The sequence below is a fragment of the Macaca thibetana genome, chromosome 6 (assembly GCF_024542745.1).
Source record: "Macaca thibetana thibetana isolate TM-01 chromosome 6, ASM2454274v1, whole genome shotgun sequence".
NCBI lineage: Eukaryota > Metazoa > Chordata > Mammalia > Primates > Cercopithecidae > Macaca > Macaca thibetana.
The window spans coordinates 24,266,078-24,285,171 of NC_065583.1; the positions used below are offsets into that span (position 1 = coordinate 24,266,078).

The following is a 19,094-nucleotide window of genomic DNA, read 5'->3' on the forward strand; positions in this document are numbered from 1 at the left end:
CTGTAACAAGAAATTTATATCCTAAAGGCTTTTATCCTTCTCAATGGTCTCATCACACTCGGTGGGAGATTTTGCAGAAGACTTTTGGTTCGGTCTAGAAAATGGAAGTAAATGTTACCCCTGGGAGGGAAGTCACACCCCAAAGTCTAACTTAAGGAATGTAAAGAGAACAGCAAGTTGAGAGTAAAAGCTAAAATGTTCCAAGAATCTTTCAGCTTCTAGGACAATGGAAGTCCTGATTCCCTAAAAGAAGACTCTTCTTCGGGAACAGGGGGCATATCTTGGTATTAAAAGCTCATTGACAATTATTATTACTCCTCCTCACCTCTGTTTCCAAGACTTTTTGGGCCTCTGTGGAAATAACCCCTTAATATTTTATTTCTTGTGGAAATGTTCCTTGATAAGCATTTCTGTGCCAAGAAGTGGCCCGTAATTTGGTCACTGGCTAATGCTGTAGGCAGTGCTATGATTGATTTGTTCAAAGCTGCTTCCCCTGTGTGGCCCAATGCTAAGCCTTTCCCATAGGAATAAGGGAACCATCTCACCATCAAGCAGCTGAGATGGCCTGAAAGCATCCTGTTTGGACTATGACATTTCTGGCTGTGTTCACACATACCGCTTCCCCACAGCAGGCCTGACCAGTCTCCTACCTTACCTGCATGGAGTGTGATACAGCTGTGAATGCTTTTTGGACCTCTCTCTAGGACTTCCCTGAGAGAAGGGAGTTGGAATGGGGCTTTGGGAAGCCTATGTGGTAGAATCCCTGGTACCCAGAGTGGGAGAAGTTGCCACCCAGGGTACTACATGGAGGGAACCAGGAGAGATGAAGTAGTAAGCTGAGGCATGCCCTTCTGGCCAGGCTGGCATCTCTGGGCATGGCCACATCTGTGTTCACAGTCTGAGACTTGAGTCCTGGGGTCACACATGGGCACTGGGTAGGAGGTGTCCATCTTGGGAGGCGGTCTTGGGAAGCAACCACAGATGGGTGCGACGATGGGATGGAGAAAGGGTGAAACTAGGAGTTCTTAATATAGTTCAGCAGGGAGAAAAGAAAAAGCACACACTGCCCTGTTTCCTTTTTTTTTTTTTTTCATTTATGCTATGAAGAAACCAGCATGGAGATGTCATGGGAGAGCATGCACAGGCCCCGCCCTAGGGAGTGGTGATGTGTTTGGGGAGGTGCTTGTTTCCAGGTCCATCCCACACGTTGTCCAGTTGGATCCTGTGGCAGGCTGGCTGTGGCTTTCTCTCTCCTACTTCTCTTCCTCCAGAAGAGCGTCTGCAGGACCTACTGCTTAACAAGTGGTGGCCAAGGACTGGTGGATGGGCGGCTGGAAGCAGCGCACATGCTCCACAGTGGAACTGTCTGTCTCCACAGACTTCATGTACTTGTTCAGGATGGCAAAAACCTCATTGTTCAAGATCTGGTACTTCCTGATCCGGTCGGCCATCTTCTTCAGGGGCTACAGAAGGAAGGGGATGTTCAAGTTAGGGCAGGACAAAGGTGGGGGTGGAAAGAGGGAGTAACAGGAGAAGTCAGTGAGGTACAGTGTACCCTGCATCAGTGATCATGTCACCTTCTTAAAGTCCTTTTATAGAATCCCCTGGATCTGACAATCAAGTGTTAACTGGACCCATAAAAACCCTCTCCAAGTTTTAAAGCAATCTACAGAGCTACAATAATCAACAGTGTGGCACTGGCATAAAGGTAGACATACAGATGAATAAAACAGAATAGAGAGCCCAGAAATACACTACTACACATACGATCAAATGATTTTCAACAAGGGTGCTAAGACTGTTCAATGGCAGAAACAGCCTTTTCAACAAAAGGTGCTGGGAAAAATGGATACCCACATGAAAAATAACATTTGACCCTTACCTCCTTATACCATATACAAAAATTAACTCAGAATGGATCAGAGACCTAACCATGAGAGTTAAAACTGAAATTCTTAGAACACAGGGGAAAATTTTTATGATACTGGATTTGGCAATAATATCTTGGGATATGACATCAAAAGCAAAGGCAAAGGGTTGCATTACATCGAAATTGAAAACTTTCGTGCATCAAAGAGACACCATCAGAATGAAAAGGCAACCCATAAAATAGAAAATAATCACGAATCAGATCTGATAAGTAATATCTAGAATACGTAAAGAACTTGAACTCAACAAAAATGAATTAAAAAAATGGACAAAGGACATGAATAGGCATTTTTCCACAGAAGATACACAAATGGCAAATAACACATGAATACAGCACTCAGCATTGACAGCCATTAGGGAAATTCAGATCAAAACCATAACAAGATAACTTTTTTCACTCATCAGGATGACTATTAAAGAGTAAGTGGTGACGATGTGGAGAAATTGGAACTCTTGTCTACTGCTGGTGAGAATGTAAAATTGAGCAGACACTATGAAAAACAGAATGGCAATTTCTAAAAAAATTAAACATAGAATTACCATACGATCCAGCAATTCCACTTCTGGGTATATACTTAAAAGAATGGAAAGCAGAAATTTGTAGAGTTATTTGTACACACATGTTTCATAGTAGCCAAAATTAACCATTTTCAAAAATAGCCAAAAGGTGACAGCAACCTGAGTGGACAAACACAACATGGTCTATATACACAGTGAAATATTAAAAAAGGATGGAAATTTGAACACACACTACAACATGGATGAACCTTGAGGATACGCTAACTAAAATAAGCCAGTCACGGAAAGACAAATACTGTATGATTCTACTTAGATGAGGTACCTAGAGTAGTCGAATGCATAGAGAAAGTAGAATGATGGTTACCAGGGGCTAGGGAGAAGATGGGGAGTTATTTTTTAATGGGCCCAGAGCTTCAGTTGGGGAAAATGAAAAAATCTCTGGAGATGGATGGTGGGAATGGTTATACAATACTTAAGTATACTTCATGCCACTGAATCATATACAGAAAATTACCATTGAAACTATTTATGTGTATTTTTTTTAAAGCCCTTTGTGAGGTGGCTTCTACCCTCTCCTCTCACTGGGTCCCTGAGACCCACCCTTCGATCCGCCTTCGTGCCTCAGTGCCTCTGCTGTCACCGTTGCTCTGTCTGGAGCATCCTCCCTGCCCCATACCGCCTTCGCTGCTTGGTTCTTTGCTGCGGGCCATTCTGGACTCAGCCCAGACACAGCCTCCCTCTCCTGGGAAGCTTTCTCTGCCCGCAGCCTGGTTTAAGGGTCCTTCTCTCCCTTCCCACAGCAGCCTAGCTCACCCCATGCCAGTACCTACCCCATCCAGGTGCCCGCACAGCTCTGGTATTTGGTGAATATTTGTACAGGTGAGAAACTGGTATCAGCAGAGTCTACTGGGACAGGGGAGATGCACTCCCGGTCTGGAGCCCAGCCCTGCCCTTCGGGGTGAACTGATTCATGGCAGTAAGTGATGAGCGGGTGACTCATGGCTTCTTCTAAGCAGTAGTATCTTTGTACTTGCGGTGTGGGGAGCTGGCCTTCACAAGCAGCTCTTCCCCTGCTTTTCTGGTGAAAGCCTGGTTGTCAGCCCAGCCCCACCTCCCAGGCCTCGGCCACCAGCCTGCTTACCACATTCTTAATGATTTCATCCTTCCCGTCCTGCCTCTGCACTTTGAGCAGGTGGTAACAGAAGTCGAACAGGTCGAAGCGACGCTGCTGGCCCAGCAGGACGATGATGGAGCAACCAGCCCAGTTCAAGCCATCGCCGAAACACTGCCTAGGAGCAGGGGGAGGAAGCAGCTGGAGAGGGAGGTGGCGGAGGAGGGCAGGGAGGGAGGGCGCCTCATCTTGGGCCAGGAGTACAGCTACTAAGCAGGCCTGTCTTTGGGCCAAGTCTCTTAATCTATAAAATGGGTACAAAGGAAGCTGTGAGGGGGGGTTCATTAGTTGCAGGGATGGTAGTTATGTCGTAAGTCCTTCCGGTCACAAAGAGGTGTGAGCCTGTTTGCATCACTAATGTTAAAAAATAAAACAAAACAAAAAACAGCTCTTAAGAAGCTCTGAATTTGTAAGGAAAAAATCCACCCAGCCCTTGAGATGTATGTGGCTGATTACTCTGTGCAGGTCAAAGGAGAATCTGTCTTGACTCTAAAGGAGCTGAAGGAACACCCAGGGGCAGAGGGGCCATTTCAAACCAGGAGGCCAACTGGCCAGAAGCAGGCTGAGAGGGAAGGGAAAGGCCATGGGGGGCAGATGCTGCTGGGGTCGAGGCTGAGTCCTTTTGGTTCTGACAAAGCTCCGACTGCAGGCCCCAACTCTCAAGAGACCTGGGCAGTTTGGATGGCAGTAGAGTCATCTTTCAGCTGTCTCTCTTGTCCTCAAGCAGCAGCCCAACCCGGGCGGGTGTCCCCAGTTCCCCATCCCTGCACTGGAAGCCTGCAGGCCAGCACTGCTCTGAGACAGCTTCACCAACACCACTTTCTTGGGGAAGCCTCCTCTTCCCACACCTTTTTCCTAGAGCTCTTGGCTGCCGGAGGGGAGGCCTTGTCTGCCTTTCCACTCTGTCCTCGCTATGTAGCTGGGTGAGTGCAGTAAGAACTAGCTCTGCTGTCTGCTCTAAGGACTCCTAAAGGTTCCTCATTGTCTAGTGGTACAGTGTAGTGGGGGTGAGGCAGGCAGTGAGGGTCTTACTATCAAACCCTTACTGGGCTCTTTCTTGCCCATGCAGTCAGCTCAACACACCCAACAAAGTAGTTGTTGGCCAACCACCCCTACCCCCTGCCCAAGTTTCTGGCTGAACTCTGGCAGCCCCATGACCTGCAGGAGCACAGGCAGACTGGGGGTAACCCTGCCCTCTCTGGCGGGTACTCACTCAGCTGTGAACTCGTTGGTTCCCACAGGGATGCAGTAGACGAACTGCATGGCGCTCCACAGCCGGTGGAACTCCACACACTCATCGACGTGCATGACGCCATTGGTGGGCGGCGGGCCCCGCCAGATGGGGTCCTGCAGGTAGCTCCGAATGCGGGTCAGGATGACCTCAAACATGGACAGGCCACAGCACAGCCGCTCCTTGGTCAGAAGGTCACCCTCGCGAGCGATGGCGATTTGCTGGAAATGGAAGGGCACATACACCTTCTATCCACATCTGAGAGCCCATCTGCCACCTCCCACCAGAGATTCCCAAACTCTGAAGCTGGCTGCACCTGGAATGAATTCACCAGAACTGGTCTTGTTCAGAGCAGGGCACAAACTTGATGATCCTGAATGCAACAGCAGGGAAGTTTCACGGTAAGTCTTACTGGTGTTAAGTAAAATCCAGGCACAATCAGTAGCGGATTAATTTTTAAAATTATGATTTACCCACGTCATGAATGCTGGATAGCCATTGAAAAGACTGACATGATACCACTAGTAGTACTACTGCTTCTACTGTAACTACTACTAGCTTATGCTTTCTGAGTGTGGGTAGTAAAGCATAAGGCCCTGTTCTAAGCACTTGATATATACTGACTCCATTCCATCCCGTGAGGTAGATGCCATTACTGTCCCCATTTTACAGATGAAGAAACTAAGGTTCAGAGAGGCAGCCAGTGAGTGTCAAAGCTCACATTTGACCCAGTAGTCTAGCTCTATTGGTTAAGTTGTAAAGTAAACAGAGTAAATTGCAGAAACGAATGTATACTACAATTCTACTTAAAAACATTGACAATGTACAATCGGACAGATGAAAGTATGTGTGATGTGTGTACGTGTAAAGCATATTTTAGAAGGACTAACATCAGTTGCGGGAACAGATGGGCTTGGAGAAATGAGTGGGATTGTCACTCTTGACTTTAAATACTTCTGTACAGTTGAATGTGCTACAATGAACATATGTTACTGTTAAAACTTGCCCATGACTTCAGATAATTATTTCCTCTAGAAGTGCTTGACAGTTACAAATGACCTCTATTAATAACGTAAACTGGCCTTTCATCTGGGTTCTGGCTACTGCACATCTAATAAGCAGCTGGCTAGACAGGCTAGATGTCAGACACATTACTACACATGTTATGAGTCAAACCATGTAGGGGTAGAGGTCCTGAAAGCTATCTGCAAAGTAAGGTAAATGTTAAAATTGGAGGTTAAAGTAAGGTCTCCAAATCTGTGAACAAAGCTAAAAAAGGCAGGCTTCTGACTCTGAGAGATCCACAGGGGACTCATGGAATCAGCTCCCCAGTGGGAGGTTTCCCCAAGGAGCCATTTTACAGGGTGGCTGGGAGGCACCTGCCTGACCTCCCCCGGAAGCCGCCTCCCTGGAGGCCCCCAGGAAGAGGGTGACCTTTAAGTGAACCCATGAAGGAAAGGAAATCGGGAAACACCAAGGCAGGAGTCTGTTATAAATGTGGACCATGAGTACAGTTGTCATGACAACTACGAACTGAAAGAAATCTAGGAAAAAGATGAATTGGAGAAGCAGTTTGCCAATGTGTGTTTTAAACACGAAGGAGAGGGAACCCTGATTCCCAGTGACTCATCTTGATTTCATTGGCAGGAACAGCTTGGGAGCCGAGGGAGAGTCGCTGAGATTGCCACAGTTAGCTAGAAATATCTCTTGTGTTTAAAAAAAAAAAAAAAAAAAAAAAAAAAAAAAAAAAAAAATCCTGAGCCTGTGTTTGAGTCTGTTTGTATTCTCTTTATTTGTTCTTACTCTGTTCTATTTGGCCCCAGAAAGGGCTCCCCATTTCAGAAAGAGAGTCTAGTACAGGAGAGATGCTCAGTAAATAAAAGACCCCAATTTGTTCTCAAGCCATGCATATTCTTTTGCCAATTAATGCATACAGAGTTCTGGTTTACTAATTAATCGACTGTGCATTTGGCTAATTTGAATCAGTCCTCAGGGTCAGACAGTCCTGGAAGGGGGAATAGAAAAATTGGCCACTGAGGTTATAAATCTGCGGACAGACTTTGAACTCTGGTGCCCCCACCCACTACAGCCAATGAAAAGGGCCTTGACTGCCACAGGAGCTTTCTCCCTTTCCTTTGAAATGTGTTTGTCCTTTCCTGATGGCCTAATGGAGTGGTTAGGAAAAAAAGAAAAAGTTCTAAGGAAATAAAAATATTTCATAAACCTCATTACCCAGAGATAAGCGTTCTTAAAATAACTCATTTCCTTCAATATTATGAAGGAATGGCTACATTTAATGGCCATTGATATAATTCATTTAGTCTTATATACTTAGGTTATCTTAAATTGTTAACAAACTCAAAATTATGAACAATGCTAAAGACACCATCTTTTTTTTTTTTTTTTTTTTTTTAAATATTTGAGACAGAGTCTCACTCTGCTGCCCAGGCCAGAGTGCAGTGGCGCCATCTGGGCTCACTGCAACCTCCACCTCCCGGGTTCAAGTGATTCTCCTGCCTCAGCCTCCTGAGTATCTGGGATCACAGGCATGGGCCACCATACCCGGCTAATTTTTGTATTTTTAGTAGAGATGGGGTTTCACTATGTTGGCCAGACTGGTCTCAAACTCCTGACCTCAGGTGATCCACCCACCTTGGCCTCCCAAAGTGCTGAGATTCCAGGTGTGAGCCACCATGCCCAGCCCACCATCCTTATACATAACATCCTGTGAGCTGTGAATGAGCATTTTGTTAGGATGAATATTTACTAACTGAAGGGTCAATGAGTATAAATATTTTAAAAGGCATCTGCTATACAGTGGCAAACTATTCTTAAGGAAAGTTGATCCATGTGCATTCACCTGTGTGAAGCCTGTTCCTTGTACCCTCATGAATACTCCTGTATCCCAGACTGGGCAACACAGTGACACCTCATCTCTCTAAAAATAAAAAAATTATCCAGATATGGTGTTGTGTGCCTGTCATCCCAGCTTCTCAGGAGGCTGAGGCAGGAAGATTGCTTGAGCCTGGGAGGCTGAGGCTGCAGTGAGCTATGATTGCGTCACTGCACTCCAGCTTGGGTGACAGGAAAAGACCCTGTCATAATAATAATAATAATAATAATATAACAATAATAATCCATTCAGAAATAGTCTTTGTCAACTTGAGATGAAAAATTTTACCTCATTCTTTGAATGTGCATTTCATTGATTACTGGTAAGGCCAGATACTTTTCCGTGTGTGTTAACATTGTATTTTTTTATGTTGTGAACTTTCTTTCATGTCTTGTCTTTTGGTATGTCTGTCATTTTCTCTTTGCTTTGAAAACGTGCTTTATAGATCACTTCCTGCGAACACCCTCAATTTGCAGTTTGGTGTTATGTAGGGAGGGGAGGGTTTAACATGGCTTTTATCCATTTCTTTTCTATTCCCCTCAGTGGGGAGTTTTTCTCTTTCTGCCCTTATGTGAGTTTAACAAGGGGATAGAGAAAACATTTGTGAAGCTGTGCCGAAATAATCTCAATATTCCTTCTCTATAACTTTCAGAAGGAATATATAACAATATTCCTTCTCAAAAAACTCGATGTTTTTTGAATTCTTATGCTTCTATTATTTGCTCATCATAACAATCAAGAAAGGCAGGTAAAGCAGCTATGATCTCATTACATAGATGGTAAAATAAAGATTGAGAAAAATGGCTTGCACTAGATAATTTAGGGGTGGAGTTAGGACAAGGATCCCTGTCTTTTAACCTCCTCCGGCTCCAAGTTTTTCTTCCATGATAGTGTGGGGCAACAAACCAGGCCACTTCAATTTGTCTCAAACAAATGCAAAGAATGCAATACTGCTCAAGCTTCCCGGCTTTAAATAGGTTGCAGACTTCCTCTGTCACCTCCTAGATATCTTACGAGTACCCTGTGCCCAAACCATCTCGGAAGTTAATATTTTGTTAACTTTTCTTTGGTTCATGGAATGACTAAGTTTTGGACTATTTCTTGAGGAATGGAGGACTTAGAAAACTAGCACTTCCTGTCCCACAGAATGTCTAGGCTTTTGTTTGTTAAACACTCAGCATTTGACAGACTGAGATTTCTATCAGTCCCAAGGAAATGGTGTTCACCAGAACAGGGAAGGAATTCACAGTCCTCTAAGTGGAAACATATGCCAGACTTTGGAGTGAGAGGCGGATGCCTGCAGGATGACAGCAGCCGTGGGGAGCAGACACATTCACGTGTCACTCACTGGGTTTTCTCCCTAAAAGGAAATCACTGGAGAGGATCTCCTCTGTTTAGCCTCTGCAGGCCAAAAAAGAAAATGTGTGTGCTCTACAGTATCTGAGTTCTCTCTGTGGTGAGTTAAAGAACCCAACCACCATTAGCTGCTTTTTTTTTGAGATGGAGTCTCGCTCTGTTGCCCAGGCTGGAGTGCAGTGGCACGATCTCAGCTAACTGCAACCTCTGCCTCCCAGGTTCAAGTGATTCTCCTGCCTCAGCCTCCCATGTAGCTGGGATTACAAGTGCCTGCAACCGTGCCCAGCTAATTTTTGTGTTTTTGGTAGAGTTGGGGTTTCACCATGTTGGCCAGGCTGGTCTCGAACTTCTGACCTGAGGTGATCCGCCTGCTTTGGCCTTCCAAAGTGCTGGGATTACAGGCATGAGCCACTGCGCACGGCACCACCATTAGCTTTTAATCACCATTTTCAGAAGGAGGTTGGTGGCATGCGGGGGCTGGGCTGGGGTGGCTTCCTCAGTGTGACGTTTGTGCAGATGAGGCTCTGCATTGCGCTCCAAAAATACTTACCATGTTTTGCCAGAAGAGAGGCCACCTTCTGCCCTCTGCTGAGGATTTGAGTCCTTCTGCCCTTGGTGAGAACACCAGAGAGGACCGCCGGAATGCAAGTTCAACAGCGACTTTCAATCCTAAATCTCTTAAACAGTTGGCATTGGCTTGTCTCACTAGAATACCCTGTTTCTCTTCTTCCTGAATTCTTCCCCTGCCTGCGCCCATAAAACGTGAAGCTTGCTTAAATCAACTTGAAAGGTGACAGCACACGCCTTTTGTTTCTCCACTTTCCCCCCATGTCTCTTTCCTCCTGCTCCCTGCATAATCTGAATTCTCTGAAGGCAGGGGTCTTGTCTTACTCATCTTGATGTTCATCGTGACTAGTACTGGTTTTTAACAAGTACAGAATAACATATGAGCTCATTCACCTTTATTAGAACACTACAGAAAAGGCTGAAGTCTTCTTTCTCTCCCACTCTATTCTATCTCATCTCTCTTCAGAGGTTGCCACCATGATAAACTAGGTAGACGTCATTCCAGACATTTTCAGAAGAGTTTTATATGGTTTTGTTGTGTGCATTTAAAAAAACGCATCATCGGCCGGGCGCGGTGGCTCACGCCTGTAATCCCAGCACTTTGGAAGGCCGAGGCGGGCGGATCACAAGGTCAGCAGATCGAGACCATGGTGAAACCCCGTCTCTACTAAAAATAGAAAAAATTAGCCGGGCGCAGTGGCGGGCGCCTGTAGTCCCAGCTACTCGGGAGGCTGAGGCCGGAGAATGGCGTGAACCCGGGAGGCGGAGCTTGCAGTGAGCTGAGATTGCGCCACTGCACTCCAGCCTGGGCGACAGAGCGAGACTCCGTCTCAAAAAAAAAAAAAAAAAAACAAAAAAAACAAAAAAACGCATCATCCTGCGTGAACTGTAGTGCAACTTGCTTCATCCAATCGACTGTGCTTATGATCTATCCACACTGATGCATCAAGATCTAATTTTGCCTTTTCATTATGTATTAAGTACATACGTAATATGCAATAACTTAGCATTTTATTTAATCAATGCTTTACTATTAGATGTTTGGGTTGTTTCTAGTTTTTGCTTTAACAAACAATGTTACATAAGCATCTAGTGTTCCTTTAGCAAAAATATCCAGAAGTGAACTGCTGGCTCACAGAGTATGTGGAGTTTTAACTTTTAGAGACAAAGTAACAGATTCTTGATATCTAGCAGGGACACAGTAGATACTTGTTTAAATAAGCAGACGACTTGTTGGCAGGATATACGATACAGGGTACTGAAGAAACACTCAGGCCTGAGAGTCAGCAAATCTCATTCCAGACCTGTTGTTGCTATCAATATTAACCAGTTTTGGGGTATTGGACATTCTCTTCCCTTCTCTGAGCCTCAGTTTTCTGACCTGTACAATGAGGGGGTTTGGTCGAATGCCTTCAAGTTCCTGTCAGTGATCAGAGCCCATTCATCATATAAGATTGGTACCTGAGGGGTCCCCAGCCGCTCGATCAGAGGGACCAGGTGGAGTGGGGCATACTTGGCTTCCAGACGTTTCATCCGGACCTCCAGGCGCTCCCCCTCTGCAAAAGGAGTCACAGAGCAGAAAATGAGACTCAGGGCACATGGGGCAACTGGGGAAGGAAAAACTCTCAAAGGACCTGATGATGTATCTGCATTCCAAAAATGGAATGGAGTGTGTGGCACCGCTCTCCTTCGTTCTGGAAAGTGCGAGCAGTGTTTTCAAGGAAAAATGTTCTATGATTTGTCCAACAATGGAATCGTCTGCCTTCTAGAATATCTCTAGTTGAGTGGTTTAATATATTAATATACATATATTTAAATTCCAAGCCTAGATACCACTAAACTAGAGATATTTTAGAAGGAACAAGGGACAGGGCCTGGAGTGTCATTTCTATAATCTTATAAGGAATTTGTTGAAGAATTAGAATGAATGACAGAATCAAAGATAACAGGCTTCAGAGTCTGTCTGGTCAGTCATGTGGTCAGTAGGCTCAATGCAGGTGGCTGGGTTCATCTTCCAATTCGTGATTCTGTGGTTATTCAATAGGTGTCCAAAGCTTTAACCTTCTCCCCTGCTGACTAGATCTGAGTTGACTGGGATTAGGAAGTGAAAATAAGGTTCAAACGCTGGTCAGCTATTCAGCTGCTGTAGTGGTTTCTTACCTTTGATGTAGACTCTAGGCAAGATGTTTTGGAAGGGTGCGGCATGGAGCAAATCACAGACCTCCTCCTGAGACTGCAGAGAGGGGGGAAAAGAGAGAAAGCAATTTTCATTTTAAACAAGGAAGATTTTTCATTCCTAAAAACCTCAGCACTGGAGTTAGCTAGACCTGGGTTCAAATCCTGGCTCTTCTCACTGTGACCTTGGGCAAGTTACTTAGCCTCTCTAAGTCTGTATCTATCTGCAAAATGAGGATGAGAACAGTACCTATTTTAATGGGTTGTGAGGATCAAATGGGAAAATGCATAACCTTGTGGCATAGTCACAGGTACATAATGAGAGCTCAATACATTTTTACTATGATCTTATAAGGAATTTGTTGAATTAGGATGGATTACACAGAATCCAACAGATGATGGGTCTTAGTCTGTGTCTGTTTGGTTGTGAGGCCTGTAGGCTCAAGGCAGGTGGCTAGGTCAGTCTTCAGTCTACAAATCTAGGATGACTCTGTGTAAAGGCCTATGTCTGATTGGTTTTCTGCACACCAGACATCAACTAGCAAGAAAAGAGGGACAAGAACCCAGGCCAGATTGGTTTCGATGGCGACTTGTTATGTGTAAAGATAAACTTAAAAGCAAACATACAATGGTTGGACGGGAAGCTTGGTTAGGGCAAGACGGGAGATAGGGTCTCATGGGCTTACTGTCCTGGGACAAGCTCACAATCCCTGGATTTCAGAACAAAGGGGAGGGAAGGAGTCTGGAGAAGCCATCCTCTACTGGGGTCTGCTTTCTCTTCAACTCTGGGCACTTGGATTAGGTAGGATCCAGGCTCCATTTCAAACTCTGACACTTTGGGATTCTAAGCATCTGAGAAAATCAAGATTGCAGGTGTCCTTGCCTTCCTCTACCCCAGGCATGGATGGAACACCACCAATCCAGGACTCTGAAAGGCCAGTTGTTCAAGAGGGGAACCCCAACTCCTGTTTAACTGCAGACCAGTCCTTGAAATGAGGCTACCAGAGGAAGAACACTCTGCAGGCCCTTCACAGGAGCCTGATCTGTCATTCTCAGTTTCTTATCCAGAGGGGAAACTTTCCCCTCAACTTTTTTTTTTTTTTTTTTTTTTTTTTTTTTTGGTGAAACAGAGTCTCATTCTGTTGCCCAGACTTGGCTCACTGCAGCCTCTGCCTCTTGGATTCAAGCGATTACTCCTGCCTCAGCCTCCTGAGAAGCTGGGACTACAGGTGCTCGCTTCATGCCCGGCTAATTTTTGTATTTTTAGTAGAGATGGGATTTTGCCATGTTGGCCAGGCTGGTCTCAAACTCCTGACCTCAGGTGATCTGCCTGCCTTGGCCTCCCCAAGTGCTAGGATTACAGGTGTGAGCCACCATGCATGGCCCTTTCCTCCTTTTTTAAGTGAGGTGTGTGTTTGTCTCCTTTCTAGTAAATCTCACAACCTGGTCTTCATTGCTATGTCTAAGCTTAGATTCTTTGATTCATTATATAACCTGAAAACTTTGCTTATTGATCATTCAGGCTAATCTTTCATATTCACATGGTGGATTACACTGGATGATTTTTGAATGATGAATCAGCCTTGCATAGCCGAAATAAACACACTCGATTATATATTGTCCTTTTGATGTATTGCTCGAATTTATTTGCTAACATTTTGTTGAGGATTTTTGCTCTGTATTCATGAGGGATACTGATTTGTAGTTTTATTTTCAAATGCCTTAGGTTTTGGTATTAGGGTAATGTTGACCTCAGAAGATGGGGAGAGTTCCCCTTTTGCATTTTTTGGAGATAAAACCCCCTTTCCAAAATTATAACAGGGGAAATTATGACAGTAAAAGAAATCAGACCTAACGAACCTCATTTTGCTTCTAACCTTGAAGCTGTTCTTGTTCATTCCTGGCATAGGCCGAACTAACTTGGGAAAGGAATTCAGTTCATGGTTTGTCTCTGAAACAAAATTGATCGTAGCCCTATCCTGAAAAGACCCCCTTCTTGCCTGAGGACCAGTCCACCTTTGCAGGACTAACAAATTAGCCACAAGATTAGAAATTACAGTTTAGGGGTCATGCAGCCTCTGGCTTCAAGAGTCTGAAACTCCCCAATAGCCCCTGGGGATAACAATCACTATTATAAAACCTAAGATCAGTGCTTGAGATATTTTGCAGACCTTGCACTCTAGTGGATCAGCTGACACCATCCAGACTGGTAATCTGGCTCAATGAGTTCTGCCATCTCACCCAGGAATAGAAAACAGCAAGAGAAACTCACTTCCACCCTCTATGATTCCATCTCCAACCTGACCAATCAGCACTCCACACTTCCTAAGCTCCTACCTGTCAAATTATCTTTAAAAACGGATTCCCAAATGCTCGAGGAGACTAATTTGAGTAATAATGAAAATAATGAAACTCCAGTCTCCTGCACAGCCGGCTCTGCATGCATTACTCTTTGTCCATTGCAATTCCCCTGTCCGGATAAATGGGCTCTCTGGGCAGTGGGCAAGGTGAACCCGCTGGGCGGTTACAGAGGAGATCATGTAGAATTGGTACTGTTTCCTCTTCAAGTGTTTGATGGAATTCACAAGTGAAACCATCGGCGTATAGTGTGGGTTTTTTGCTTTTGTTTTTTTTTTTTTTTTTTTTTTATATGGGGTCTTGCTCCCTTGCCCAGGCTGGAATGCAACAGTGTAATCATGGCTCACTAACCTTGACCTTCTGGGTTCAGGTGATCCTCCCATCTCAGCCTCCTGAATAGCTGGGACTACAGGTATGTGCCACCAATCTGGCTAATTTTTTTTGTAGAGACAGGGTTGGGAGTTTTCTTTGTTGGAATTTTTTTTTTATAAGTAGGAATGATATTTCTTTAATAGATACAGTACTATTCAGCTTATCAATTTTTCTTAAGTGAGTTTCGGCGGTTTGTGTCTCTTAAGGAATTAGCTCCTTTCATTTAAGTTTAATTTATGGGTATATTACATATTTGTCTTTAGAACATTTTTATTGTCCTTTTAATTTTTGTGGGTTCTGTAGTAATGTCCCTCTTTCATTCCTGGTCATTTGTGTCTTCTCTTTTTTTCTTGGCTAGAGGTTTATCATGAACACATGAAAAAGTCATGTGTTCATGATTTTTTTCTCCTCATAAAACCAGTTTTTAGTTTCAACGTTACTGGTTTCTTTTTTCTTTTTTTTCGTTTTGAGACAAGGTCTCATTCTGTTGCCCAGGCTGAAGTGCAGTGGCATGAACATGACTCACTGCAACCTCAGCCTCCCAGGACTCAGTTGATCCTTCTACCTCAGTCTCCCAAGTAGCTGGGACTATAGGTACACACCACCACACCCAGCTAAGTTTTGTATCCTTTGTAGAGATGGGGGTCTCACCATGTTGCCCAGGCTAGTCTTGAACTCCTGGGCTCAAACTATCTGCCTGCCTTTGTCTCTCAAAAGTGCTGGGATTACAGGCATGAGCCACCGCACCCAGCCTCAATGTTACTGGTTTCTGTTCCTTACTAATTCATATCTTTTCTTCCGCCTGCATTAAGTTTAATTTGCTCTTATTTCTCTAGTTTCTTTTTTATTTTTTAAATAATTGAAATAAAGAATAGGTATGGGGAGTCTCACTGTGTTGCCTAGACTGGTCTCAAACTCCTGGGCTCAAGCAATCCTCCTGCCTTGACCTCCCAAAGTGCTGGGATTATAGGCACGTGCCACTGCACCTGGCCATTGCTCTAGTTTCTTAAAGTGGAGGCCTAGATTACTGATTTGATACCTTTATTCTTTGCTAATAGAACATTCAGGGTATTCTTCCATAACTCCAGCAATCAAGAGTTCATTTCTTCTGGAGGCAGCTCAATCCACTTTCGAACAACTCTAATGGTTAGAAAGTTTAGCTGGGTATTGAGCCAAGGCTGCTTCCCAATAGTTTCCACTCTAGATCCTTGTTCTGTTCTTTAGAGTATCACTGAATGTATTTTTCAAGCTAGTATCTTTAGCTCTTTTATCTCTATTCTTCCCCTCAGAATCAAGCACTTTGTAAGAGTTTTCTACATCTCTCTCCATTTCCTAGTCTTCAGGTCCTTCCTCAGCAAACAGAAATATCATGCCTAGTCATACCATGCCATGACAATGTCTCTCGCAGAGATTACCAAGGACTGCACTGTCACCAAGTTCAATGCATACCTTTCAGTCTTCATCCTATGTAATGTCTCTAAAGTATTAGGCACTGTCCTCCTCCGCTCCTATGACAAGGTGTGCCTTTGTTTCCACCATTTTGGCTTCTCCTTTTTAGCATCTTTGCAGATTTTATCTCTGATCATCCCTTAAATGTTGTTGTTGTTGTTTTTTCTTATTCTATTGTCCCAGTTTATCTCATCTACTCCCATGACTTGAAACACCATTCACTGTCCACTATTAATCAAACCTGTGTTTTCATCCAGACTTTTCTCCAAAGCTCTGGACCTGGACAGCCAACTCCTTGCTGGATGTTCCCACTTGAATATTCCACAGCTCAATGTTTCTAAAGCTGACCACCTTCTCCTCCTTATCACCTGGTGTTCCTTGCTCACAGAATGGCACAATCAACTCATCTGCCCAGGCCTAAACCCTGGGGTGCATCTTCTCTCTTTCTCCTAGAAACACCAATTAGTCTTTGTCCTGCTGATTCTCATGTATGATTCTTTGCACGTTTCTCCACACCAACCACCACAACACTAAGAGCTCCATAAGGGTAGGGATGGCGTCTCTATTTCTGCCTCTCATCTCCAGTGCCCTGCATATATTAGTTTCTCAATAATTTATTAAATGTCTAAACATCTGTTGCTCTATAAATGTTTCTTACATGAGTAAATAAATTTGTCTGCATGACAGTCCTCCAAGTATGAGAATGCTACTATTACATCCATTCATTCATCCGACAAATATTTATTGAGCACCAGGCACTGTTGCAGGCTTTGCAGATATGATGCTGAACAAGTTAGACTAGATCTTTGCCCTCACAGAATTTATGTTCTAGTTGACAGAGACAGATAAAAACAAGTAAACAAATCAGAAAATTTCAGGGTAATATGCTAGACAGTGACAGGTTTGGGAAGGGACTACTACAAGGTAGTTAGAAAGGATCTTTTTGGCCGAGTGTGGTGGCTCATGCCTGTAAGCACTTTGGGAGGCTGAGGTGGGATGAATGCCTGAGCTCAGGAGTTGGAGACCACCCTGGGGCCGACATGGTGAAACCCCGTCTCTACTAAAATACAAAAAATTAGCCGAGCTTGGTGGTGCATGCCTATAATCCCAGCTCCTTGGGAGGCTGAGGTAGAATTGCTTGAACCTGGGAGGTGGAAGTTGCAGTGAGCTGAGATTGCACCACTGCACTCCAGCCTGGGCTACAGAGCTAGACTCTCTCTCAAAAACAAAAACAAAACCTTTTTTTTTTTTTTTTTTTTGAGAGATGTTTGAGTTGGTGACATTTGAATAGAGAATGGAATGAGTTGGTGACATTTGATTAGAGAATGGAATGAAGCAAGGGATCTAGCCATGTAAATATGAGGTAAGGGTGGTCCAGTACAAAGGCCGTGGGGCAGGGAACGAGTTAGGGTGTAGTGTTGAAGAGACTCACAGTACATACGGCAGGAGGTCCTAAAGGTAGGGAGAGACCAGATCAGGTGGGGCCTCGTAGGCATGGGGCTAAGTGTGAATTTTAAGTGTACCAAGGAGCTATTGAAGTTGTTCCAGAGGACTGGTATACATAGCCCCACTGCCAAGTTTTCTCATCTTTCACTTTTCCAAACATTTCAGTTGTTCCTAGAAATGTCTTGTTACTGGAAGCTGGCCATTGCGTGAACTATCAACTTTCTGTTTTGTTAACATGTGTAAAGTGGTGTGGGCAGCCGCCTTAGGGGATAGAGGAAGGGGAAGAGAGCTCTGGTTCTCTGCAAGAGTAATGCTGCTGTTTTGTTCATTTTACATAATGAGCTTCTTCAGATTTCTTTTGGGGAGACAGTGTTCCACTTACCCCCTTCAACGCCCCTGCCACCTCAATGCAAACTGAAACTGCAGGACCAGAGGTTCTTTGGGGGTGCTTCCTGCTGGCAAACTTCTGTGTGTGCTTCGTAATGTCATTTATCAATGAAGGTGAGAAACAGAAGGATGTGATTTCTTAAGAGATGGAAAAGCATTTGCCTGGAAGGTCCCAGGATTTGAGCTATGTGGCTGTTTTCATGATGAGGTGGCTACACACTCTGCAACACCTTTTGTGGAAGGTGTTTGTTTGGCATTGAAGCTGAGATCATTGTGACTGATAAAAACATCCATTTTGGAGCACACAAAGGCCTGTGTAAGGGATACAAACAAGCTTCCATTGTGGGAGCCCAGGCAAAGGCTGACCTCCCTCTTGTCTGATCCTTATCTTAAAGGATCCACACTAGGCCATCCACTCTGCCTAGGAACCCATCAAGCCATGCCCTGCTGGAAAGGCTCCTTGCTGTGGCCTGTGAAGACCACCCAGCCTTGGTTCTCTCTCCACTCAGCTCCCTCCTTCCCACTCCACTCTGACTGTTTCAGCCATAGGAGCTGTTTGTTATTCAAACATGCTGTCTGTGTGCCCATCACAGAATCTTCACTGTCTCTGGAATGCTGTCTAATCCATCTCTTCTCCCTTACTCTCTTTGCTTAGCAAATTCCTGTTCTTTCAGATCGCAATTTAAGCATCGTTCCTTTTAGGAACACTTCCCTGACCCCAATGCCTCCCTGCTCATGTAGGTTCCTTTATTAAATGTCCTCAAAGAACTGAGTTCTCTTCCTTTCCAGCATCTTAACTCAATCTATATTACACATTCCCATACATGACTAGTTCATAAATGTCTACTCCCCCACCACTGAAATTTAACCTCCATGAAAGTAGAGACAATGTCTATCTTTGACCACATCTTATTCCCAATAGTAAGCATGGTACCTAATATATAATAAATGCTCAATAACTATGTAGAATTAAAGTTGAAAAGTCCCAGCATGTAAGGAAATTTAGCCTTAGAATACAATCTCTCTTATTTGGGGCCTATGTGTTTCTCCTTATTGTAATAACAAAGGGAGTATTATCTCTTCAATTTTACTGATTACTCTATGAACTATATGAAGTGGTTTTAAGAATTGTCCATGTAGTGGGACTTTCAGGTGTTTTTAACTTTCTTTCCCACTCTTTCCCTTTTTTTTTCCTACTTGTATGCATTTACTAAGTTTTCTACATTGAACCCATATCACTT

General features: G+C 44.1%; 3 protein-coding genes across 7 annotated transcripts in view; 2 read left to right on the forward strand and 1 right to left on the reverse strand.

The window, feature by feature from the left end:
- The window catches only part of MED7 (mediator complex subunit 7), a 437,050-nt gene that overhangs the window by 172,200 nt on the left and 245,756 nt on the right, over positions 1-19,094 (forward strand). The gene's annotated exons all lie outside the window — the stretch shown is intronic.
- Positions 1-19,094, forward strand: part of FNDC9 (fibronectin type III domain containing 9) — a 110,726-nt gene that overhangs the window by 54,805 nt on the left and 36,827 nt on the right. The gene's annotated exons all lie outside the window — the stretch shown is intronic.
- The window catches only part of CYFIP2 (cytoplasmic FMR1 interacting protein 2), a 132,221-nt gene continuing 114,198 nt past the window's right edge, over positions 1,072-19,094 (reverse strand). For all 5 annotated transcript variants that reach the window (XM_050793900.1, XM_050793897.1, XM_050793899.1 and 2 more), the window contains exons 27-31: positions 11,827-11,899; positions 11,128-11,222; positions 4,833-5,071; positions 3,590-3,737; positions 1,072-1,463 (exon numbers count right to left, since the gene is read on the reverse strand). In XM_050793900.1, the coding sequence (XP_050649857.1) occupies positions 1,296-1,463; positions 3,590-3,737; positions 4,833-5,071; positions 11,128-11,222; positions 11,827-11,899 (723 nt within the window). In that variant the 3' untranslated portion in view covers positions 1,072-1,295. The remainder of the gene's footprint in view (positions 1,464-3,589; positions 3,738-4,832; positions 5,072-11,127; positions 11,223-11,826; positions 11,900-19,094) is intronic.